This window comes from Eretmochelys imbricata, chromosome 12 (assembly GCF_965152235.1).
Source record: "Eretmochelys imbricata isolate rEreImb1 chromosome 12, rEreImb1.hap1, whole genome shotgun sequence".
Classification (NCBI taxonomy): domain Eukaryota; kingdom Metazoa; phylum Chordata; order Testudines; family Cheloniidae; genus Eretmochelys; species Eretmochelys imbricata.
Window position 1 is genome coordinate 38,275,561 of NC_135583.1, and position 26,267 is coordinate 38,301,827.

The 26,267-nt window shown below is 39.7% G+C and overlaps 1 protein-coding gene across 4 annotated transcripts in view; it reads left to right on the plus strand.

The window, feature by feature from the left end:
- Positions 1–26,267, plus strand: part of BANP (BTG3 associated nuclear protein) — a 242,893-nt gene that overhangs the window by 127,026 nt on the left and 89,600 nt on the right. For 2 of the 4 annotated variants that reach the window (XM_077831218.1, XM_077831221.1), the window contains exons 8-11: positions 2,086–2,253; positions 6,410–6,457; positions 18,866–18,996; positions 23,793–23,855. In XM_077831218.1, coding sequence (XP_077687344.1) covers positions 2,086–2,253; positions 6,410–6,457; positions 18,866–18,996; positions 23,793–23,855 — 410 coding nt within the window. The remainder of the gene's footprint in view (positions 1–2,085; positions 2,254–6,409; positions 6,458–18,865; positions 18,997–23,792; positions 23,856–26,267) is intronic. The other 2 variants (XM_077831220.1, XM_077831219.1) reach the window with 2 other exon arrangements.

Genomic DNA, 26,267 nt, shown 5'->3' on the forward strand with positions numbered 1-26,267 from the left:
GGTAGTTAGATGGGATTTAATTGCAATACTGCCAAACCCAAAAGTTTAATCATGACTCAGCCCCTCAAAATCATGACATTTTAAAGAAAATATACATACCTTTTTTTGCCTTATAGTTTTTGAAACCTTATGGTTTATTCTTTCAAGCTTTTTGTCTTCAACCGTGAGGGCTAGAAACTTCTTCTTCTTCTTCTTCTTCTTTTTTTTTTTTTAATGAAAGCTGAGATTACCATATGATCAGATGACTTCAGGCAACTGGGGCTTAAAGAAAAACAACAAATATTGCAAGACTTGCAATAAAATCATGAGAACTGGCGATGCTGTATTGGGAACTAGTGAAAATGCTGATAATGCCTTATGTATTTCTTTTCCATTATTTTTAACCATACTGTCCTGGAAGCTGAAACCATTTCTGTTACAGTTGAAACACAACCCTATGTTTGGTGCTTGCTTCTTCTGTTTTTCTTGAAACCAGACCCATGTTTACTGCAAAGCTTGTGAACCTGGACTGAGTTTGCAACAAAACCAAACCAATGAGTTTCACTGGAAAATCTTTGTGCAGCTTAACTCACAGGATCCTTTTATTTTTACACAGTGGATGGGGAAACCAAAATACTCTGTTGAAACGGCTATATTAGGAAAGTGTAGAAAAGCTTCCTTAGAATGACCTGACTTGATAGCACTAGGAATATCTTCAAAAGGTCACTTCCTTCATCTTGCAATTCATAGTTAGGTGGTTTTGAAGAATCAGCAGACATGCTCTAGAACATTGGTTTTCAAATTTTTTTCCTCGTGACCCAGTTGAGGAAAATTGTTGATGCCCGTGACCCAACATAATTGTATCTTTTGACTAGAGTTTTCATAAAATCATAGTACTGCAATACATTCCAGCTTTAACCCACTTTACATAACTAACATTAGACACTAGCCTAGTATGCCTATGGTAAGGAGTGTGGGAGGTGGCCCAGCGTAGGGCAGAGGGTAGGGTGTGGGGATGAGGTTTCTGTTTGGGGGTGAGGCCTGCAGGGCGGGGCTGGGGCAGAGGGGTTCAGGATGCAGGAGGGGGCTCAGGGCTGGGGCAGAGGGTTGGGATGGGGTGGGGTGAGGGCTCTGGCTGGGGGGTCAGGTTCTGTGGTGGGGCCAGCGATGAGGAGTTTGGGGTGCCTGCAGGCTCCCCCAGGGCTGGGGCCAGAGGACTCCCCCCAGCCCTCTCCCTGCCAGCAGCAGCTAGCTCTGGGGGAGGGGCCTCTCTCTCCCTCTGCTGGCAGGAAGCACAGCGTTCTGGGGAAAGGGTCCTTCTCTCTTGGCTGGCAGCAGTGAGCTCTGGGGCCAGGGGAGAGGCTGGCAGCAGCCCTGCAAGCCCCAGCTTGCTCCCCTCCCCAGTTCACATCCACCCCCTACCTCTTGTTCTCTCCAGGTCCCTGCTGCGCGGCCACAATCGTTATAATTTGAATCAGCAAGGTGACCCAGTGTCTGACATTCTGTGACCCAGTACTGGCTTGTGACTCATACTTTGAAAAACACTGCTCTAGAAGGCTTTTTTTAAAAAAAAGGACAGCCCCCCCACTTTAGCTTATATATCAGTCCTGTTAGAGAATTAGTCCTGGCATCTAGTCACCATTAGTTTTATAGAAATTGTGACTGTAGGGGAGGTTAAAATATAGTTTTGTCTACTTTTGGCCAAGGAGCAACTCATCTATCAAATTTTCAGTACTGTGCATCCCAAACTTGATGGTGCCATTTCCACAAATGCGCATGCAAATTGGGAAATTGCATATACTGGTGGCCAGTTAAATACACAACTGATCATTTTGCACACATTCAGTTACTTGATTTGTGTGTGGTAATTTGTGTGATGGTTGCTGTAATTGCACACAACTGCAGTTTTGATAATCTCTGCCATCGAGCATCTCATGTTCCTTGAGGTGACTTTGGGCACTTATCAACAGATGCTATTTCATATAATGCCTTCATCTTCTTGAATGTGTGAGAGTCCTTGCAGCCCCCATGTAGATAAGTGCATTTCACACAGAATGTGGATTTATATTGTGTCCTATCCTTCTGTGTGTTTTTTCCTCTTTCTAGGTCACCTTTTCTATAAATTTGGAATTACAGAGTCCGACTGGTACCGGATCAAGCAGAGCATAGACTCCAAATGCCGGACAGCTTGGCGGCGAAAACAGCGAGGTCAGAGCCTTGCGGTGAAAAGTTTTTCCAGGCGAACGCCTTCCTCTTCATCTTATAGTGGCTCAGGTAAAAGAAACATTGGAAAAATGGAAATTTACCCTAAAAAATTCATTTGTCTTTCAAAATACTTGAAAATAAAATTAGCTTCTATTAATCTACATTTACAAGAGGCTCATATGTAGACCCTACAAATTGCAGTATCTTTATGTAGCTATAATGTACTATCTATACTTGAATATAAACTGAGAAAACTGATGATGAAATTTCAAGTGATCATTTTGGAATAAGTCTGTGGCTTGTTGCAGCTTTTCTTGCAAGTAGAGTTTAATGTTGACGAGCAGGTGTGTGTGTGTGTGTGTGTGTGTTTCTGGCATGAGATGGAGGAAGGGAAGCCATCCACCAAACCATCAATAAATATGTTCTTGTTTTGAAATGAAAATTGTAACCGATTTCAGTAGGTAAGAAACATAATAGTTTCAATGGGTTATAATGTCTCGACTCCTTTCTGCAATAACGTTCTAGTTTGATTGCCCCTTCCCCAACCCCAAACAAAAATGTTGGCTGTTTAAATACAAAATCCTCATATACTAATAATTTATATGCAAGTTCATGCCATTATGTAGTATACCCACTACATGGTAACCAATTGTTAAGCTTTTTAAGTAGAGGGGCTGTATATTTATCTGTGAATAAGATTCATAATAAGAATAAAAGAAAAATGAATCTTGTTAAAGAAGTCTTTTTTTCACAGTATGTTCATACAGTTTATTAGGACATGTTTAATTTTGTTCACAAAATATCTACCAGCCATCCTTAAAAATCTAGTAGGGAGTTCTATGTTTCCACATAGATATAGGCATGAACAATAATACAATGAAAAATGTTGACCTAGGAAATATTCTCATGGGGCATTTTTGGCTCATGCGTATATTAAAAGCAGTGTTGTGGGGTGTTCGTACATCATATATTAAAAGCAGCATTTTGGAGGTGAGCCCAAAGAAGCGGAAGTAAGTTTACTTGCCTCCATGAAGTTTCTGGTTGCATGTTAACACTAACTGCTGTATCTTACGCAAAGAATGTCTAAATCTGCTTTCAATGGACAATTTTATATACTGAAACTTGAAATAATTTCCAGAATCCTCAGATTAAAACAACTAATCAGCATAATGATTACCATAAGTTATATTTATTGATAGGATTTTATTTTGAGGCTCTCTTTCAAAACTGTTTTCTTTATATAAAATGCAATAGTTGTGGACCTTAGAGTCACGTTAGCATGTACATATTGACTGGTGTTGGAGTTCATTATGGAAAGCTATTACTCATTAATCTGCTCGGTGAAAAAAGGACCAACAGTGAGATATAAAGCCCACAGATGCAGGTTGAGGGCATTTTGTCCTCTGAAAGCCACTATATTAACTCAAGAGGCAGTAGTCTCCTATCTAAACAAAAACTGCACTCTCTCTCTCTTTCCGTTGTAGCCTTTAAAAATGTCTTTTTATCCTGAATGTGATAAAGTTCTACTGAAACATCTGCACATTTAGCTTTCAGGGCAATGAGATTTTCTTTGCAAGTGGTGGGACACAGACAGTAATAGTAGCCTCCACCTTTGATAAATGTGGATGAAATGTTCTATGGGTTTCATGGTTTCTGTGTCTTACGTTTACCTCAGAACATGGTTGGTCCTATTTCCTGGGAGTGTTTGAGGTCCTGCGTGAATCCACCAGGTATTGTCACATCCAGGAACTGTGAAAACACTGTTAACAAAAAGTAGCAAACTCTAGTCAGGCTCTGCTGCTGCTCTGAAAACATTTATGGCATCCCAAGAACAGGTGGGAGCCGTAGTGTTTCACCTGAAGCTTCTCCAGCAGCGATTTGAAAAAAGTGGAAGAGGTATAACGAGAGCAGGAAGGAAGGGATAAGAGGCAGGATGAGAGTATAGGGAAAAGGAAGGAGGAAGGATTTTTTTTTTTAAATTGATTCATGCAGTGTTAGGAAGGGGGAAAAAGATAACTTTTGGATGACAGAGTTGTAATTCCATCTCAGTGTTCAGGTAAATACATGAACCACTTAGGCTTTGCTTTTCTGGTTTGACATTCCTGGAACCCCTCGGTTGAATTACAGGCCCATAATTCATAGGCTTCTGTTACTTATTATATACACTGTATAATGGATGTGGCAAAATTCCCACTGCCAGCTAGTAGGGAAAATAAATCATATTTTACAGCTCTGAAGTAATCTAAGGTCTGTATTTCACAGTTATGACAACATAGCTGTCAAATATGGCTTTTTAAAGTGTTACATATGAACGCAGACAACTTTTTATGGTAGCATTTGCTTCAGGGAGCAATGTAAGGTGAGCCTTGAATGGTCTGAAATTCAGCTGCTTGAGAAACTCTCTCTTTCCCTATTGTTTGCCCATGCTGTTAAGAGAAGCTTGAGTGTTCCTTTAGTCAGGTCTTAGGATACAACACTATGGGAGAGATTGTAGGGTCTTCTCAATACCTGTCCTTCCCTCACCTATGGAACTCTCTTATCCTGCTTGTTTGCTGGAGTTGGTATATTACTGCTTTCACGTCATACTAAGGTGCACCTGCTTAGACAGGCATTTAGTTTAGAATTTTGTTCTGGGCTGGTCAATGAATGTTGCCGTTGGGCAACAATAACAGTAATGACTGGACTGTCTAGTATAGATGCTTCTGTTTGATTTAATTAAGTTGTAGATACTGTTAGGTGACTAAGTACAATGAGTGATCTATATAAATAGGTATATAATGTGTATTTTAATGAAACATCTACCTTTTAGGTAAAATATGGTAGCTGCTTCACACAGGAGAGGAAGACTATGACTTGCATAAAAAATACATCTCAGGATTAGTCTGCCATCAGAAACCATTCAGTTTTCTTTCTGTGTTCACTGTGATGTCATCAAAACATTCTGAAGAGTGTGTGGCCTTATAGCTCAGTTTCTTGTGAAGTATTATGGTTGATCTTCCTAAACAGTAATGAACAGGAGTCGTAATATTTGCACAGTCAACAATAATATTAATTATTATTTTCAATGCACACTTTTGTGCACTCAAATAAGTAACAAAGAGAGTCTAAGTTTGACAGGATATGATAAGTGAGTGTCATAAACAGACCAGGAAAGTGGGGTGGGAGAGGAAGGACAAAGTTTACAGTAATATCTTACAGTTAATCAATAAGGCATGGTCATATCTACATAGTTTCTTTAAATTAGTTTCTCTGTGTTTCTTTTAATGCTTCATAGGCTTCATAAGACAAGGTGGGTGAGGTAATATGTCTTATTGGACCAGCTTCTGTTGATGAGAGAGACAAGCATTCAAGCTTACACAGAGCTCTTCTTCAGGTCTGGGAAACGTAGAGTGCCACAGTTGTCTTGTAAATATTTGAGGCAGGCAGCGATGCCGTCATTGTGAGGGATGTTGGTATATCGGGAAGTGACATCCATGGTGGTGAGGATGGTATTCTGAGGGAGATGGTTAACATTGCAGAGTTTGTGGAAGAAGTCAGTTGTGTCCTGGAGGGAGATGGCCCTTTGTGTAGTGAGTGGTTTGAGGATGGGTTCTATGAGTGCCGATATTTCTTCAGTGAGAGTGCCGTGACCAGCTATGATGAGTCTGCCTTGGTTCCCTGGTCGAAGGATCTTGGGGTGGGTTTGTGGGGGATGAGTTTGTAGAGTGTTTCTTGGAGTTGTTTGGGGAAAGATTTGATGATATTCTTAAATTCCTGGGTAAATTGTGGTGTGGGGTCTTCTTTGAATTCCATATACTAGATGGTGTCAGACAGTTGTCAGTTGGTCTCATTAATGTAGTCTTCATGGTTGAGCACTATAATGGCACCCCCTTTGTCTGTTGGTTTGATCACTATCTGGTGGTTAGATATCAGGGACTGTAAAGCTGTCCCCTTGGCTTTGTGGCAGAACCGAGCTTTTAGGATGGATGTAAATGAGGTGAGAGAGGTGGCTTGGTTGAATAGGTTTGGGGAGCTTGTCTCATGCCTAGGTGGCAGCACATAGGAAGGTATACGGTATAGTAAAATAATATATAAAACACTACCATTATGGTATTTAGCAGTGAAATTATTGTACTGCAGAAATCATAGTTGAACAGTAGCATGGACGTCCAATAGGTGGATGTTATTCTTGACTATATTTTCACTTTAATATGTGTTTAGAGTCCAAGATACTTTTATCTTCCAGCCACAGATCAGTTTCCCATGATGCATACAGAAGACAAGAATGTTCGAGGTACGTATGATGGCCTTGTTCACTTTCTGTGACCAATTTTGGTATGGAAAACACATTTTTTTAATAACTGTTTGTTTTGTAGATCCCATTCAGCTCTGAAATACAGCTAACTGTCGCCCACCCCAAACTTGGTAGTACTCCAGTCCGTAGTGCAGGATAGCAGTTTAAATCAAATGCATAATTCAACCAATAAATAAAAATAATATTCCAGCTATGTTTTTCTTGATGTGGACTGGAATGTGGTAGAGTCTGATCTGATCTGTCAAGGTTAGCTGTTCATACAGTTCCAAATATTTTTAACATTTTAAGCCTGAATAGCTTATCTCTGTTGTTGATGATGATAACTAGCAAGCCAGCTGTATAAAAAGTCTTTTAGCTAGTGGATTTCTGGAAAGGAAGAACTGAACTTCAAGAATCTCAGCTTATGCTCTAATAAATTTGTTAGTCTCTAAGGTGCCACAAGTACTCCTGTTCTTTTTGCGGATACAGACTAACACGGCTGCTACTCTGAAACCAGTGAATAACACATGTGTTTTAAAAACAAATAGTTTTTAACTGAGAATATCACTGATGTATTTCTTTGCACAATACAAGGCATGTGTTGACAATTGATTTGGATGCACTTCTACCACGGCACATTTTAAAATTAGTTTTAGAATTTTACATATCCTTTTGGCATCTTTTTGTAATTGTCACACTTGTTTTAAAGTTCCTGATAATTTTGAAGGTCAACACATTTTCCTGTTGATCAGATCAGTCAACCTGTGGAACTCTTTGGCAGAGGATCTTGTAAAGGCCAAGACTATAACAGGGTTCAAAAAAGAACTAGATAAGTTCCTGGAGGATAGGTCCATCAATGGCTATTAGCCAGGATGGGCAGGGATGGTGTCCCCAGCCTCTGTTGCAAGAAGCTGGGAATGGGTGACAGAGGATGGATCACGTGATGGTTACCTGTTCTGTTCATTCCCTCTGAAGCACCTGGCATTGGCCACTGTCAGAAGACAGGATACTGGGCTACATGGACCTTTGGTCTGACCCAGTCTGGCCGTTCTTATGTTCTTAGTTAAGCAAAATGAATGAGTTTGGTAAAATGTAGCCAGCTTAAAAGCCACTATCAATTTATTAACGGCTAGACCTTTGCCCTTAGCCCCGAGTGTGGGGTTGTGTGTAACTGTGCTACCCTAGGAGAAACTCTTTGGCAGAACTGTGACTCCCTTATTGTTCCCATGAGCTTCCAGTTTACTTTGGCTCCTCCCAGTTCATACCTCTCCTCCATATCTTTTCCATTTACTTGTTTGCATAGGGGGGAGGGAACTAGTAGCCCTATTCAATTTATCTTCCTCCCTGTGCCTAGAGTGGCCATCTGAGCAGGCTGCCCAGTTAGGAGAGTGAGCCTTACAACCCCTTATTCCCCATACTTCTGCCTTAGGCTGGGCCACAGTGTGGCCCGAAGGCTTTAAAAGCTGAAATGTCTCAAAACTGTTATCTGGGGAGAAATATTCTGCAAGTCTGAATATTTATTTTATTCCAAGCCCATAACACATCTCTATTTCAGTGTGATCACACCAGAGCACAGCATGTACACTGCCTGCCTGAGCTGCTCTTTACTCTGTGTGGGAGCAGCCGTCTAACAAAACACTGTGCATTTTATTCAGAGGAGAAAATAATGAACTGGGCACACAGTAGCAGCACCCTAGTGCAAGTCCCTCCAGAGCTGGGTGTAACCAACCTAGTGTCCTGGAGGAAATAAACTATACAGAAAGCTCATGTAGTACTCTAGGATGGGGAGCAATATAATGTTTACCAAATAATGAGGGACAAATTGAAACACATTTTCTAAGCTTATAAGAAAGCATTGCAGATAATGGAGAGTGGAAAAACGTTATTGACCCTTTCACCAGGTTCAAGGTGATAAAATAACTGTTGGTTTGTAGCTTTGTTTAAACTCATTGGTTGCCAGATAGTTAATTCTTCTTGATATCCCCTTGGGAAGTGTTAGTGGGGGTTCAGAAAGTATTCTTTTGAAAATGTATTTTCTTTCATATTATTTCTACCAACTGATACGTGAAGTGGACGCACAGTGTCAGTTTGTCTGCATTGCAGCCCAGCTGTTCTGAAAATATCATTTAGAAGCTTAAAAATATTTGTGAGGGCTTGGGGTATGTATGTGTGCATGAGGGTATACTATAGTCTCTGTATTAGCTGTTTTCCTGAGTTTTAGGTTAGTTTTTTTCCCCTCCTGAGATTATTGATGAATCTTTATAAGAATACAGTGAATGAAAGGCACTAATGAGGAAAAAGATCTAACGTAGAGCTGAATTACATACCGGTAATTAGCATGCAGTGATGTTTTTAATCACATATCTCTGAGGGCTGATTAATCTCAGAATAGCTTTCAATTATAAATCACAGCGTGTGTGTTTCAGTCAGGGGATGCTTATTAGTACTTTTTTTTAAGTGCTGTAAAACAATGACGTTCTCTTCTGTATGGGACATTTGCGTGCCCTTGTTCAAAACTGGGCAAGCACAAAGCAATAGTTTAATACTTTTATATTTGGGAATGGCAAATATCTAACACGTCTCACCATCATTTAAAACAATGTGTTCTATTAGTCCTGGCATTTCTTTTAAGAACACAGTGAATGAGCTGTTATACAATAGCTTTTGATGAAAATGCAGGTCCTAATTAATTTGTACATTTATAATAACCAACCGTGTGGAAAAGAGCTTAATACATGACTGGGTTAGAATGCTTAACTACATTCTTTTTGGTGGATATGTGTGGTGGACAGGGCCAGCTCCAGGCACCAGCGTTCCAAGCAGGTGCTTGGGGCGGCAGTCAGAAAGGGGCGGCAGAGTTTCCGCAGTGGCGGCAATTCGGCAGTAACTTCTCCGTTCCACCAGCTGCGGTGGCAATTTAGCGGCAGCTTCTTCTCTCTCTCCTGTTGTCCGCGGCGGCAATTCGGCGGCGACAGGTTTTTTCACTGCTTGGGGCGGCAAAAACAGTAGAGCCGGCCCTGGTGGTGGATGTGTTGAACTGCAACCATCCATGTTGATGTAGGTTGTGCTGCTGAATGGCATACTCTGAGGAGGGAGACAAGGATTATACTGAGCGTGTAATTGTAGAGGAACTGAATGCATGGCTTAGAGGATTAGTAATGGGATCTAACATTTTTTATCTCTCGGTTGCTGGTCTATGTGTAGTTCAGGTTTGTAGTAACCAAAGCTGTTACCATCTGACAGCTGTTCAGTATATTATTTGAAATGAATTTGGTGTCAGTCTAGTTCCCAGCAGACAGGTACAAAACTTGTCCCTATTGTCCTCCTAGTTGGCAGTTCCAGCAGACTGGCTAAGGACTGGGGTAGCCATGAAGACTGAACTGTTGGTGGGAATATGGAGAAGCTTACATGGTCACTGCCCTGCAGCATGTCCTATTCTGTGACCCAGTAGATGACTTCAGTGTGCAGAGCTTCTGATCTGGTATTTTTTACCGTTACTGTAGTGTATTCACTTCATTTTTTAAAATTTGATTTCCTGAAACCAATCTGGCTGTAACCTGGGTTTCTTTTTTGGGGGTCTGAAGAGCCCATTATGAGAATTGAATTGTTACGTGCGTCCTTGTCAAAATGATCTGGATACATTCACATTTCAGGAGGTTGCATGTGCTTGAGTGGCATTCCTAGATGCTTGTGCTGACTATCATTAGACATGTTAAACTTTATGAGTGAAATGTTCAAACTGAAGTATTTTTCTGCTTGTGCAGTATATGACGTGACTAGCTTTATATCATATCTTAAAAATAACAAATTTACTCTTGTCTTTTCAGTATATCACAATTAGAAGTTAACTGTGCTGACCCCTAGTCTGTGATGCCTAGGGCAGCATGAGACGGATGCTATAGTTCTTAATCAGGCATTGTCAATGGGAGTTTTGCCTGAGTAACTATTGCATCAGGATACTGAAATCTTAAAAGTTCAAAAGTAACTAATCTCTAGACTAAATATGTCTAATGAAGCAGTTAGAAAAAAAATGAACTTATGCCTTTTCACTGCTATACCCCTCCCCCCCAAGATATTCATTAAGATTGTTCTACGTTTAATTGGCTGTGCAAGTTTACAGCAGTCGCAGGATTTATGGGCTGTGTAAAGTAATTGGAGTAGATTGTTGGGCTCAGGGAGAAGTTGTATTCCCATATTTCATCTGGCACTTCAGTTTGAAAATGTCACCCTTTGTTGTGCTTGAGGTATTAATTGCAGTGGTCTGTCCTGCTCTTTTCCAAGCCAGGCTTTTAGTTCTCAACGTGTGTGTTTTTGTTTCTTGTTTTTTCTGACAAGAGCCATACACATGGCTGCCAGAATAGGTTAAGCAGATATCCTTTTAAAAAACATGCATAGTTGTTGTGTTTTGTTTTTTTTTGTGGGGGGGGGGGCAAATTGGGTCCATTTTTATTTCTGTGAATTGTCCAGTAGAGGGTGATGTAAGGTGACGTAGCCAGTACTTGGGCCCTTTTTTGGAAGGGTAGATATCTTTGATTTTAATCTGTTTTTCTTATTCTTCTTTTTCTAAGAAAAGAGTTCAGGCCACCCAAAACCGCCTTCCCATTTGTTAGTAGAGCTCTGATAGTGTTATGTAATAACTGTGAAGTGGAAGCGCACTCTGGATAATAATATGCAAATAAGCAGAGCAAGCGAAAAACCACTTTGCTCCAGAATCCAAACCTCCATCCCTTCTTGCCAAAACAAGGGAGCAGATCCTCAACTCGTGTAAATTGTCATAGCTCCATTGATGTCAGTGGAGTTATAACAGTTTATTCCAGCTGTGGCTTTGCCGCCAGAGTTTTTGAAGAGAAGTAGAGATACACTTATGGTTTTTAGCTCCTATTTAAAATCAAACTGGGGTGTGAAGACAAATATCTACCAGTCTATTTTAGGAGACTACTTTAGAAATAAAGATGCAGAAACCCACAGGGAGATTTAAATAGAGATTAATTCAAAGAATGAATGAAGCAAAATGACAGCGGAAAAAATGATATGGGAAATGCCAGAGGTTTTTCCATTGGCATAAGGAATGTTCAAATTGATCTTAGTTGAAAGTTAAATACACACATGCTTGAAACAGTTGTGAATTACATTTGTCAGACAAATCCTATCTTCCTTTCACAACTCCTGAAGAGGATTAACTTTGAAAAATATGCCACAGAAACAAGTGTTTTAGTGGGGTGACTTTCTCAAGTGTTGAGGATTAGCCCAAAAAGATAAAGACCTTTTTAAGAGAGATTTACCTTTTTTTGGCTCATGAGAACATACAGTAAACACAGATTTTAAAGGGTCTAATTTTCAGTTCATGGAAAAGGAACAAGTCATTTATAACATTTTACCATTTCATAACCCTCCATTTGTGAAAAGGTAAAAGCAGCATCTTTCGTTCAAAGGAGAACTGCGCCGCTATTGCATCTGATCCACCTGAAAAGAAAGATGCTGTGAAAATACCACATTGCTGCCATAACAGCAGCAGTAACTCAACTGTTCAGATGATGTCCAAGCAAATCCTCCATTCTAAAAACGCAGTGGAAAATTTCAACAGGAGAATTCAGCTGTACAATTTCTCAGAGCCAGGGATTCTCTGTTATATCAAAGTTGTAAATATGAGGCCAGATAGTTTACATTATAGTGATTTATAACTGTTGACATATTGTCCATTCAAGCTGTGTGCTATTCATGTTTGTGTTTGTTTTTTATGAGGAATGTTTAAAAATGGATAAATATTACTTTTGCCTGGTCAGAGCTTTAGAGGGGAAAAAACAATTATACATAAAGGATGTTTTGTTTGTAGACATTGCTGAGTTCTCTTTTCCTTTCTTCCTTTTTTGTTACTAACTCTGGCCATTGCAATGAAGCCAAAGACTGGAGTCTATTTATAAGCAAGTTTGCTTCTTGAGAGATGTACAGTTCTGAATACATTTGACCGCATTCCTCCCACTTCAGATTGAGCTTGGTATATGCAGTTCTGACCAACCCCTGTTTAAGTTTGTTGATGTAAAAATAGTTTTTAACATCTGTAAAGTAACAGCTGGACTACAGCAAATACAGGTCTCTTTGTATTACTCAGTTACAAACAAATTTCAATATTTCTTTAATGGGCTGCAGGCCTTGCTAACTCATGGATACTCTTGAGTTACTGGCTGTTCCTGGTAGGGAAATAAGAACATATTTATAATGGGGGTTTAAGGTTTTCTCTGAAATATAGTATTTCCCTGATATAATTATCAGTTCCAAGCTATAGGAAATGCACTTTTAAAATGTTGTTGAAGTTATAGGTGAAACATTTTTCTTACCCCATCATTCTGTTCCATCTTGAGTCCAACAGTTACTGGATGGAAGACTCAGGACCCAAGTTTCAGAGTAGCAGCCATGTTAGTCTGTATTCGCAAAAAGAAAAGGAGGACTTGTGGCACCTTAGAGATTAACAAATTTATTTGGGCGTAAGCTTTCGTGAGCTACAGCTCACTTCATCGGATGCATTCAGTGGACCCAAGGTGTCTGGTCCCAGGCAGAACTTTCGCTGCACATAAATGTCAGTGAGCTGTATGCAGTTTGCCTTGCTTGCCAGATGTTTCAAACCCATCTATGGGGAGATGGGTGTCAGTATTGACAAAAAAGGAGGACTTGTGGCACCTTAGAGACTAACAAATTTATTAGAGCATAAGCTTTCATGAGCTACAGCTCACTTCATCGGATGCATACAGTGGAAAATATAGTGGGGAGATTTTATATACAGAGAGAACATGAAACAGTGGGTGTTACCATACAGACTGTAACAAGAGTGATCAGCAGGAGAGTGGCGGGGGGGCGGGGACCTTTTCTAGTGATAATCAAGTTGGGCCATTTCCAGCGCTTTACAAGAACAAAGTGCTGGAAGTGGCCCATCTTGATTATCACTACAAAAGGTCCCGTCAACCCCCGCCTGCTCCTGCTGGTAATAGCTCACCTTTCCTGATCACTCTTGTTACAGTCTGTATGGTAACACCCATTTCTTTTTACGGATACAGACTAACATGGCTGCTACTCTGAAACCTGTCAGTATTGACAGACAGTACCACAGGGATGTTCTATACAAACAGACAGGGTGGTGCTCCCTTCTCTTTCCTGTGTCAGGAAGTCCTCAAACTGTGGGACTTCTGCATTACCCATTTGATACATTATACATAACAGCAGAACCCATTTACTCTGAACAGGGGTATCTGGTACTGGACCTCAGAGTAAATCATATGTTGGGCCTGATCAGTGACATCAAGTACGAAGTCTCTGATCCTTATAACTAGTACAGAGAGATTTTGTTTTTCCTTCAGTGTGGGTCCATTCGGCCCAGGCCAAATATTTGGTCCTGATTCCTGTGAAAAAACTTGTATTACAAGATACAGAAATCACATACCCATGAAACTTCATGAAAATTGTGAGCGAGTATTTAAGCACTGACTTTCTGTAAATTAGGATAATAGTCAGCCATATGGCACACTGACCCAGCCTCCATCAATAGCAGGAATAGAACCACAATTAGAGCAGAATATGCAACAGTTATACATTATTTATTTTTCTCTTTTTGGTAGCTTTACCTGGCTGCTTTATTTATACTTTCTCTTGACTGTCTTTTATGTAATTAAATGTAAAAGTAATTTAAAGCTGCTTATTTGGAGTACAAAAACAAGTACACTTTCCACCAGATAACTAGATTCTAGCTTAGCCATATTGAGTTGGTTTTCAGTTTCCAGACTTAGGTTTAAAAGCACAAATTTGTTGTCTTGCACTAGTCTGTTAATAAAACAGTGAGTGTGAGAACAGATACTAATTAAATAAACTATTTTTTCAGCGCATTGCAGCTAAAACATTAGCACATTAGGATAAAGCAGGCTCTAGTAAAAGTAGGGGGTCAGTGAATGCACCTCACATTAAGCAGGACGGGGATGACAACTGTTTACAACACTCTGGCAATGTAAGGAATCCTCCTGAAGTGGATGTAAATGTAATTTTACACCCACTTTAAAATGTCTTTACTCACCTCTGGCAGTTAAGGAGTAGAGAGAGACAGAGTGATTTTGCCGCAGCTGCAGCTCAGAGTGGGGATGCTGACCTAGGGGACCAGAAGAAAGAGGAAGTTATATAGGTAAATGCCGGGCAGGAGAAGCCCTCTTTTACCTGGATCAGGTGGAGCAGCACCCACCCTCCCACCCTTGGAAGTGGTGAAATATCAGGTATGGTCAGGATCCATTCTCAGCATTGCACTAGTCTCTCCTTTCTTGGGGAAGCTGGGAAGGAATTTTCCCCTCACCTCCAGACTGGTCTAAGGAAAGTGTGTGTGTATGTGTGTGTGAGGGGGGGCTGTTTCCTTCCCCACAGCTGGTTCAGGGACGGGGGTTAGTTTGGGTGAATGTGGCACAGGAATTAGGCTATGATATCGCAACTCATTATGTTGATTTGGGACGGATGTCCAGTGCAGGTGCTCCTCAGGGAAGGGATATCGTGATCTGATAAATGCAGTGGTAAAGGATTTAAAGGAGCAGAAACAGGATGGTTCAGGGCTCCTATGACTAACCCTCCCCCACCCTTCTTTATAGCCCACCTTAACACTCATTCGAGGATTGGGGGAGGGTAAGGTCCCCGCAGCAGGTGGGCTGGGGACTAGGATGGGAAAGGGGGAGGGTTGATGGAAGCACCTCTGTTGTATGTTGAGATCATTATGGAATTTACCTGAACTATACGCTTTTATTTGTGGGATGCTCCCAGATAATTAATAATAAAGTTGCAGCCTAATTAAACTACATCCAGTGTCTCCTGTCCTTCCTAAATAGCTGGACAGTGAGCACTATTGTATTAAAGATCATTTAGTGTTTCTAGAATAAACCTTCAAAAAGATTAAAGTGGAAGTTTTCCATTGTGGAATAGGGTTCCTTTGTTTTGTTTTTCAATAACTGAGCCCCCCTCCCCCAACTGAGTCCTTTAAAATGAAAATATGTAGATCATTTAGTCATCTTCTGTGAGGACTAGGCTCATCTAGTCTTTATTTAAACAATACATAAAATGGTAAGTTATTAATATAAGAAAGCTGTCCACTGTAGAAGTGCAGTAACATTTCATATCTTTAATATTTTCATTATGGTTACCTGTGCTAATATAGATTCACAGTGTCTCTTTATGGAATGCTACTGTGTGTGGCAAGGCGCACCCCATTACATTACCATATAGTGAAGAAGTCATTATTGGGAGTGGGAGGAGGATGGGGAGTGAAATCCACATTTCTAAGAATTTCCTGAATGTAAATTTATATGATTTACCAAAATAGCATAGAGAAAGTGGTTACAATCTATCAAGGAAATAAAATGCATTTAAGTTTCTAAATCCATGTTGACATGACTAGATAAATCCCTTATGGTTAACAATACTGTCTATATACATGAGACATTATGGTCTCAGTTAAACTTCAAAAAGTGCCCTCCAAATAATATTCTCACATAAAAGGAAGGAAATTCAGGACTGGTGCTGAATTTTAATCATCCCTGTTGTGTTGGGTATTTTAAGTTTCATCCAAATAGTAGATGATCTGACATACCATGTGTGCTGCAAGAACCATGTGTAACTGAGCTTTAACTAGCTGTGTCTCAGTTTGTGGGTGCACATAAAAACCTTGTCCCTATTCTCTGCCACTCTGCTCCATTCTCTTCTTTCAGAGAAGGATTCTTGACCTTATCAGTATCTCAGTATTGCTAACCCCAAATATTAGAAAAATTGAATCAGGCTTCAAAAAAATTGTGATTAGTTAAAAATCATGGAATTAAAAAAAATACACTTGTGATTCTTTTTTATTTATCTTCTAGTTTTTAAATTTTAGGATACACTTTTCTCTGCAACCATGAGGTCTAGAAATTTACTTATTTTTTTAATGGAAGTTGAGATTCTCGTGAAATCCTGACTCTAGCAATTGGAGTGTTAAGAAAAATACACAAGACTTGCAATAAAATCACAGGAGTTGGCAACACTTTGCCTGCTTACAAGAACAGAACAGTTTAGTCCTCCATGTTGCAATACTGAATGCATTGCAGATATGATGTAATCTTCAATAGCTCCAGCCAGGCAATCCAAAGGAACAGCACGATTTGGTATATGTATTACAGAAAAAAGAAAAGGAGTACTTGTGGCACCTTAGAGACTAACAAATTTATTTGAGCATAAGCTTTCGTGAGCTACAGCTCACTTCATCGGATGCATTCAATGGAAAATACAGTGGGGAGATTTATATACACAGAGAACATGAAACAATGGGTGTTACTGTACACACTGTAACGAGAGTGATCGCTTAAGGTGAGCTATTACCATCGGCGGCGGGGGGGTGGGGAGAGGAACCTTTTGTAGTGATAATCAAGGTGGGCCATTTCCAGCAGTCTGAGGAACGGGGGGAGGGGAATAAACAACGGGAAATATTTTACTTTGTGTAATTACCCAGCCACTCCCAGTCTCTATTCCAGCCTAAGTTAATTGTATCCAGTTTGCAAATTAATTCCAATTCAGCAGTCTCTCCTTGGAGTCTGTTTTTGAAGTTTTTTTTGTTGAAGAATTGCAACTTTTAGGTCTGTAATCGAGTGACCAAAGAGATTGAAGTGTTCTCCGACTGGTTTTTGAATGTTCTAATTCTTGACGTCTGATCTGTGTCCATTTATTCTTTTACATAGAGACTGACCAGTTTGGCCAATATACATGGCAGAGGGACATTGCTGGCACATGATGGCATATATCACATTGGTAGATGTGCAGGTGAACGAGCCTCTGATCGTGTGGCTGATGTGATTAGGCCCTGTGATGGTGTCCCCTGAATAGATGTGTGGACACAGTTGGCAACGGGCTTTGTTGCAAGGATAGGTTCATGGGTTAGTGGTTCTGTTGTGTGGTATGTAGTTGCTGGTGAGTATTCGCTTCAGGTTGGGGGGGCTGTCTGTAGGCAAGGACTGGCCTGTCTCCCACGATCTGTGAGAGTGATGGGTCGTCCTTCAGGATAGGTTGTAGATCCTTGATAATGCGTTGGAGAGGTTTTAGTTGGGGGCTGAAGGTGACGGCTAGTGGCGTTCTGTTATTTTCTTTGTTGGGCCGGTCCTGTAGTAGGTCACTTCTGGGTACTCTTCTGGCTCTGTCAATCTGTTTCTTTACTTCAGCAGGAGGGTATTGTAGTTGTAAGAATGCTTGATAGAGATCTTGTAGGTGTTTGTCTCTGTCTGAGGGGTTGGAGCAAATGTGGTTGTATTGTAGAGCTTGGCTATAGACAATGGATCGTGTGGTGTGGTCTGGATGAGAGCTGGAGGCATGTAGGTAGGCATAGTGGTCAGTAGGTTTCCGGTATAGGGTGGTGTTTATGTGACCATCGCTTATTAGCACTGTAGTGTCCAGGAAGTGGGTCTCTTGTGTGGACTGGTCCAGACTGAGGTTGATGGTGGGATGGAAATTGTTAAAATCGTGGTGGAATTCCTCAAGGGCTTCTTTTCCATGGGTCAAGATGATGAAGGTGTCATCAATGTAGAGCAAGTAGAGTAGGGGCATTAGGGGACAAGAGCTGAGGAAGCGTTGTTCTAAGTCAGCCATAAAAATGTTGGCATACTGTGGGGCCATGCGGGTACCCATAGCAGTGCCGCTGATTTGAAGGTATACATTGTCCCCAAATGTGAAATAGTTATGGGTGAGGACAAAGTCACAAAGTTCAGCCACCAGGTTTGCCGTGACATTATCGGAGATACTGTTCCTGATGGCTTGTAGTCCATCTTTGTGTGGAATGTTGGTGTAGAGGGCTTCTACATCCATAGTGGCCAGGATGGTGTTTTCAGGAAGATCACTGATGGACTGTAGTTTCCTCAGGAAGTCAGTGGTGTCTCGAAGATAGCTGGGATTGCTGGTAGCATAGGGCCTGAGGAGGGAGTCTACATAGCCAGAGACAATCCTGCTGTCAGAAAGTTGCTTTCAAACCTTGAAGGAAGATGGTGTGCTGGCAGATGCTGAACAGGTGGAATGAGGATTAGAGAAGCTGAGAAAAATTAAAAATTTTGCTACTTCGATGGTCCGTTCACCTTCATGACACTGCCTTCTGAGTTTCTTGTTGTAGCATAACTTGCATTTATAGCAAAAATACATGTGTAAATTTGTCATGTTTCAGAGAGTAAGCTATAACAAAAGCCTTTTTATTGTACCTCAATTTGTAACCTGACCTGTAGGCTAGTAATGAAACTGCAGGCAAAGCATAAGGGTAACATAAACATTCTGCATCTGCTTACTCTCTGTTTGTTAGTTTCCTACCTATCCATTATTGCATGGCAACTGGCATGGAGATGTGCAAATGAAATAAGGTTGGATTTTGTCTTTTCTTTTTCTTTCCAGAGGGTACTCAGAGCACAGTGTCAACATCTAATGAAATCCAGCCGAACCAGCCACAGGCCCTACATTATGCACTGGCTAATGCTCAGCAGGTTCAAATCCACCAAATAGGAGAAGATGGCCAAGTCCAAGTAGTATGTACTCATTCTTCATAATCTCCTCCAGTTTAAAAAGTCCAGAACACTGAACATTTATGTGCCACATAACTCAGATTCAGCTCTTTCATCAAAAAGATGATTAGCTTATTCTCCCCCCCCGCCTCTTAATCATATTTCAAAAAATCCTTCCCTCCAAATAGTAAACCATCCATTTATGATTCACATGTCTTCCTTTTTTTGTAAACTGCATTCAAAACCCTTTTTGGACATCTGTTAGCTGAATCCTTTACATGTGTGTTCATTTAAATGTATGTATATAAGCAAATGTTGTAAATATTGATGTTAAATTATAAAAAAACATGTTTTAATTAACTTAACATTTTGACCCAAATCCACAAAAGCCAGGAAATTTAAAAGTTAAGCCAGACACTACTGCAATAAGTCAAGCCATTGTGCTTTTTAAATTAATGGTGTTGGTATACTCTGAGGAAACTTTCCTTGGCTTTTGTAGTTTTATGTCACAATCTTAATGCAAGAACTATTTTGTATGTAATTAAATAATTTTAAAGAAAAAAGCAGAAGTGAGGTAAAAAAGGTATTGGAATACGTCATATTGTGGACCCCTAGCTTTAAAAATTAAGACGTTATTATCTGTATAACTGTGTAGCGCTTAGGAGCCCTAGTAATGGACCAGGACCCCATCATGCAAAGTGCTGTGCAAACAGAAAACAAAAAGTTGATCCCTTCCCCAGAGAGCTTAGTATAAGTATAAACCAAGAGAAGACAAATGGAGACAGACAGACAGACAGAGGAGTACAAGGAAATAATGAGACAAATTTGGTAAGCATGATCGGCAGTGGTAGAGGGTAGTAGAGTGATGCAATGAGAGGGGTGATATGATCAAAGCAATGAGCCAGGAAAATGATCTTTGCAGTAACATTCTGAATGGATATAGTTAAACAAGATTGCATTTGTCAAGGTCAGAGAAAAGGATTTTAGAGTAACTGAGATGTAAGATGATGAAAGCTTGAACAAGACTCGTAACTGTGAAGATGCATAGGAAAGGCCATACCTCAGAGGTGCTACGCACAAAGGATCTTCAATACATAGACATAGACATAGCTGGCTGTGAGGACTTCTGAGTTGAAGATGATACCCTGAGTGACAGGCAGGATGGTGGTGTTACCTACTGTAATCAAAAAAGGAAGTATCAGGGAGAGGTTGCGTGGAGGGCAGGAGAGGGGAAGGGGAGTAGGAGATTAAGAACTCTGCTTAAGACATATTGAGCTTGATCTGATGCTAGGTATCCATTAAAAGATATCAGAGAGACAGGCCAAGATTTTAGTTTGGAGAGAAGGTCTAGAGTGGAGAAGTAGATCTGTGAGTCATCAGCGTAGAAGTGGTGGTTGAATTTGTGTTTGTAGATAAGATTATCTAGACATAAGGTGTAGAAGAAGAAAAGGAGCCAGAGGACCAGAGCCCTCTGGAAACTCCCTCAGAAAGTTGAAAAAGGGATGAGACAGATGAAGGACAAGCTGAAGAAGTGGTTAGACTTAGGAGGAGAACCAGGCAAAGATAGAGTCAAAGAAGTCAAAGGAGGACAAGATTTCAAGAAGAGCAGCATGGTCAATGTAGTCAAAGGCAGCTGACAAGTCAATGAGGCTGAGGATAGAGTACTGATTTTGAGCTTTGGTTAGGAAGAAGTCATTAGAGACTTGGGTGAGAGCGAGTTTAGAGGAGTGAAAGTGGTGGAGGCCGAATTAGAGAGGCTCTAGGATAGAATCGGAGGAGAGGCACTCCAAACAGCAGATTCAGAGATTTTAGAGATGAAAGGGAAAAGGGGTGGTAGTTTGAGAAGAAAATGGTGTTGAGGATGGGGGTTTTTAAGGTGGCAGAGATTTAAGCATGCTTGTAATGTGAGGATAACAAGCCAGAAGAGAGTGAGAGGTTAAGAGGAGGAGTAAGGGAAGGGTATGAGAGAGAGAGAATGAATCCTGGCGCTACGGGTTTGGCTTTAAGAAAAACAGCAGATACCCCGTAAGACTTGCCATAAAATAGCAAGAGTTGGCAACAGTGCATCAAGCAAGTCTTTCAGGCCTAAAGATTAAGGCAGAGCTCATTTTCAGAGGTACTAAAAACTTGCAACACTCATTGATTTGTAGATTATTATATAGGTTATTATATAATTCCATATTTAGTATTGCAACAGTCTGTAGCAATCTGTGTTATTTCTTTACGTAACATCAAGCAACTTTTCCGTGTTGTAGGGGAATTGCCTGGTGAAATAAAGCTGGCATAATCAGGGCCTGAAGTGAACATGCAGTGCACTCTGATTTTTCACGGGCACAAAAGTACCTAGGGACCCATTCTAGCCAACATAAATTAGAGCAACCCCATAGCTACTGGAATTTGTGCCCCAGGATCAGAAGGGTGAAGGAGGTATGGCTCCATGTCTGTCCTCATTTTCTCAGAGGCCCCAAGTGGTGATAAACTGGTATAAACTGTTTTTTTTATGATGCGCTGTCCTAACTTGTACAGCATTGCACAATTGGCTTGATGCAATTACGAATTTTCACAGCTTTTCTTGGAGCATCATGCACAATGGATGGCAAATCCTGTATTTCTCGGGAAAGGACTGTTTCCCCCAAACAGCAACATATCACAGGCTAATTGCTTTCCTTGAGGGTCTGTAGGCTAGATTTCCTATTGGAGTTAGTCTGTAGGCCAAATGATTAAACCTCTGAAATGTGGCAGAGCTGTAAAGAAACTTTCAAAACCAGAGGTGTAAACCCTCTTCAGCAGTAAGCTTGTAAAAGAGAAACCTCCCTTTGAGAAGCAGTGTTGTTTAAAAGAACTGGGAGTCAGGGTTATTGGGATCCACTCCCAGCTCTGCCATTGACTGGCTGTGTGATCTTGGGACTTCCTTTGTATCTCAGTTTCGCCATCTATTACAATGTATATATTAATTCTTACCTACCTCCCAGAGGTTTTGTGAGATTTAATAAACGCTTGTAAAGCATGTTTGAGATCCTTGCATGAAGAGCACTCTCGAAATGCAAATTACCATTATAAGATATGTAGACAAAAAGTCTGTAGCAGTAGACGTAAAAGGTAAGGGCATACCAAATAAAACTAAATTTTCATCTATGGAATCAAAGTTTAAATCTAACTTGGAGTTTGGGAAACCTATTGCAATCCCCAGTCAAAATCTAAACATTGCTGCTATAAATCTGGTCCAGTAGGTTCTGTAGAGAGGCCCAGGACCGCACCAGATGGAAACAACATTGCACTTTGTTCTCTGGAAAATGATTTGTGTAGATCAGGCTTCGGGTCATTAGCGGGGCATAATGCATTTGTGGTTACCCGCCCTATACAGTGTGTGTGAATTGCTGATGGCCTTCAGATTTCAGCATTGCCTATGCTTGCACATTCAGACACACACAAATATTTACACAGAAAATGCAAAAACCCAAACCAACAGTGCTGGGACGGTCTGGATGCCCAGGAACTGCAAATGCAAATTTTGTTTGGGCGATAGGACTAAAAATAATAATTTTTTTTTTTTGTGCTTGAATTGCTTAGGTGGCCATACTAAAATCATTGGCCTTGAAGGTTAACTACGTACCTGCAATGGATGATTGAACAAAGTCACCTTTTTTCTTTATTCTAAAAGAATTGCCAAAACTATAAACGCAGCATAATCACACCTTTTTAATTTTCAATGCTCTTCCCTGGGAACCTCTGAGAGCTTGGTGTTAAGAAGGGAAGGCAATTCTTATCTCAACATGGATTGAGTCTATGCTCTAATTTTATATACAGTCCCTATTGTCAGTTTGATACTTTCAGTATGTTTTTTTTTTTCTCCCTATAAATAGCGGTTTCCTTTCAAAGGAAATGAAACTGTTTGAAATACAGGGATCTGTGTTTCTTTGAAATTCACATGCAATTGTTCTTGTGTTATAAAATAAGAAAGGCCTTTGACGGTATTCCAAATGGATATCTTTAATCTCAGTTTCATACAGGCATATTAAAATGAAAACAAAGCCTTATAAACTCCAAAGTAGGTTATTTAGAATCCAATTTTATCAGCAGGTAAATTACAGTAGCAAAAGGTTCTTTAGGCCAGTCAGGATACACAAGGAATTCTTTCACTTTCCTCCCCAAATTTTTACCAAATGGAATACTTGATTTCTTCCAGGAGTGGTTGGTAAGGGTCATCAATATAAAGTATCAACATTATTAAAACCACTTTAGGGCCAGATCCTCAACAGGTGTAAAAGCTTGGCCACTATATATCCCTTTTTGTATTTAGCTCAGCTGTGGCTGCATTTCATCTGTGACAGAAGATTTTTATATTTTACTGATATTATATAAATATTATATATAAAAGATAATATATTATATATAAAATATTTTTCTATTTTACTGATATATCTCAGGCTCTGATCCTGTAGTCTCTCTGAGTTGTTTACAGGTTTGGTCCCATAGTTGTGGATCAGTTAAAATTGAAAACTGCTCTGAGATCTTTTGAGGAGAGAGGCACTCTATAAATGTAATCATTATTCCCATTTGTGTCCTCTCCATCATTGGACTGTTAAATGCTTTCCCCACAAGGCGTTCTGTTCCATCTGAACTTCTGATAAAAGAATGGAGAAATATGGATACACTTAATTTTTATAAGCAATTTTTATACGTTTGTGAGTTTCAGTGAATTATTTCCCTCCATCTCCAAATACGTAAAACTATAACGAATCTGAGATAATAGCATCTTCCTCTAGTTTTGATTTTCTTCTGATGCTTCTTGGTGTTTTCTTTTGTTGCGGATCCCACAGGGTCACCTCCACATAGCCCAGGTGCCTCAAGGGGAGCAGGTCCAAATCACACAGGACAGCGAGGTGAGCCAAAATGCCACATGTCATCTGAGTAGATACTGGTCAGAGACTAGGGCTACATTTCTTAAACCATTGTTCTCAGCAATGCTGAAATAAGCGAAAGAACCCGGTGAAAGTGGAACTGAATGCATGTGGTAGAGCCACATTGAAAGATGCCTCAACCTCAGCAAATGTAGCATACTCCTGCTCTATCTGTAGCTTTATTTGGCCAACCAAGGAATGCCATGTGTGTTTTGTATTAGCAAATTGTGGCTTATAGCTGATGTGCTTTTTAATGGGCTTCATGGGAGGCAAAGTACAGTACCTTCAGGGTACCACTATAGCTAGTACAACTTTTGTGCTTAACAAGCGCTGCAGTTCAGCAATAAAGGATTTTAGTAATGCAGCCTGCAGAATATGTCCAAAATACCTAACGGTGTCTTTCACTGAGCTGCAGAACTTACTAGGAGGATTTTTGAGATTCCTGTTAGTGAAAGTATTTAGAGAATGAAGCAGTTTCTAGAAGCCTGGCAGTGACTACATGCCTCAATTACAGTTCTATCAACCTCCTGTCATAAAAATAGTGCAGCGAAAAGAAAACTGATTCTCCAGAGTTATGGCCCCAGCCTTGAAATTATTACACAGGCAAAACTCCCATTGGAGCCAATCTGTCCTATGTATTTTAGAATGCATGAAATAGTATGGTATACTGGGGTCCTTTGGTGAAGGGTATGTTCTGATTCCCTGGTCTGAGCTTAAAATTATTACAGTAAATAGGAGTGAGTTTTAGTGAAAAGAATTCTCCTTTCAGGGGCTGGATGGGATAAAGAGAAACAAGAATGAATTTTCAAATTCTGTGGCTCTGAACCCAGCTGTGGTCAGGTGGATATTTGTTGTGAAAGAGTCTTCTGTGGGCATGAGGAATCACTTCAGAGACTAAACTCCATTGACCTCAGTGGGAGTTGCCTGCATATAAAGACTCCAGGAAGAAGGCTTACGTTTTAGCCAGGCGGTCTGAAAACATCTGGATTATAATTTATTCCAATATACACTCCTTTGAAAGAAAGTGGAATTGCAGCTAGTCCGGATGGATTGATTTAAATCAAGATGATTTAATTCACCAAGTGGAAAACCTTGATTTAAATAATTGATTTTAATCAACTTTTCCATTTGTTCTTCAGTTATTTTCTAAAGAAAGGTGCATTCTAATGAGGGTTGATATAACCATTAAAGCATGTTGATTTACAACTAAATACAGCCTTTCCACTAGATTTGTTACATTTTTTTGCTATCTAGCAGGGTACACAATAACTATGTTTATTTAGGCAATTATATAGCTTAATATTTTTGGATTTCTATTAATTGTACATTTTAGTATATTGGAAAATGGTGAATGATATATTGCTTATTTACTAGATAATTAACTTCTTGTCATGATTTGTGTCAAGCTGCATTAGGATGGTAACTATAATTTAATTAAACACACAAAACAAAGTTTACTTTTGTTAAACAAAACAGCCTTAAATGTTTTGGATGCATAAACTTTCTGTGTTTCACTTTACAACTAAATGATTTCCTAAACAGAGGGATTAACTGTAGGCAGTAAATTAAACTGATTATTTCAGGTCAGACTGGGAACATTTTCAAATATGCCTAAGTGAAAGTGACTGGAGCTTAAATTCTCTTGAAAATGAGACAGTCACCTAAGTTACTTAGACTGACCGATTGTGCCATATTCATAAAGCTTGGTGTCAAAAGTTAAATGTTTTCTTCCTGATTCTTTCTTTATATAGAAAAGCAGTCTTTAATTCAAAGTTTTTGATATTGGCTCATAGATTCAGCATATTTATTTTTTATTAAAATGTTTTAAGAGATTATAATAAATGAAGGCCTTGACATATTTTGTATTAAATTCAGATTTTATTTTAAACAGGTTTATTTTTAAAGAGAAAAACTTCTTATAATTTAAATAACAAAATAAAAAAAGTGTTGATTTTTATCCACTGTGCTGGCAGTAGTATAGAGTGTAAAAAAGATGAAAATGAAAGAAATCGGTATGTTTTTCTCACAGATATTTGCCATTTTACCTCTTGTGCATAAAGTGTTTTGGGGAGTTTTTTTCTTGTTTTGTTTGTTTTTGTTTCTTTTTCCTTAAACATATTTTTAAAGGACCTTTTAAAGAAATTAAATTGGAGTTTCTTTGTGTAATGAAGTTCCTTCCCTTTTCAATTTTCATAGCTAAAGGTCTTTTGCAAATAGTCTACAGCATTCAGAATCTTTGGTAATACGTGCCTAGGAAATTCCTATAATAGAACTCTTTGTTCACATTTTGGGTTGAGTTTTAATAAAGTAAAAGAAATGGCTGTTAGCACTAATGATAGCTTTGTAACAACAGACATTATATCCATTAGGAATGGCACATACATTTCAGCCAAA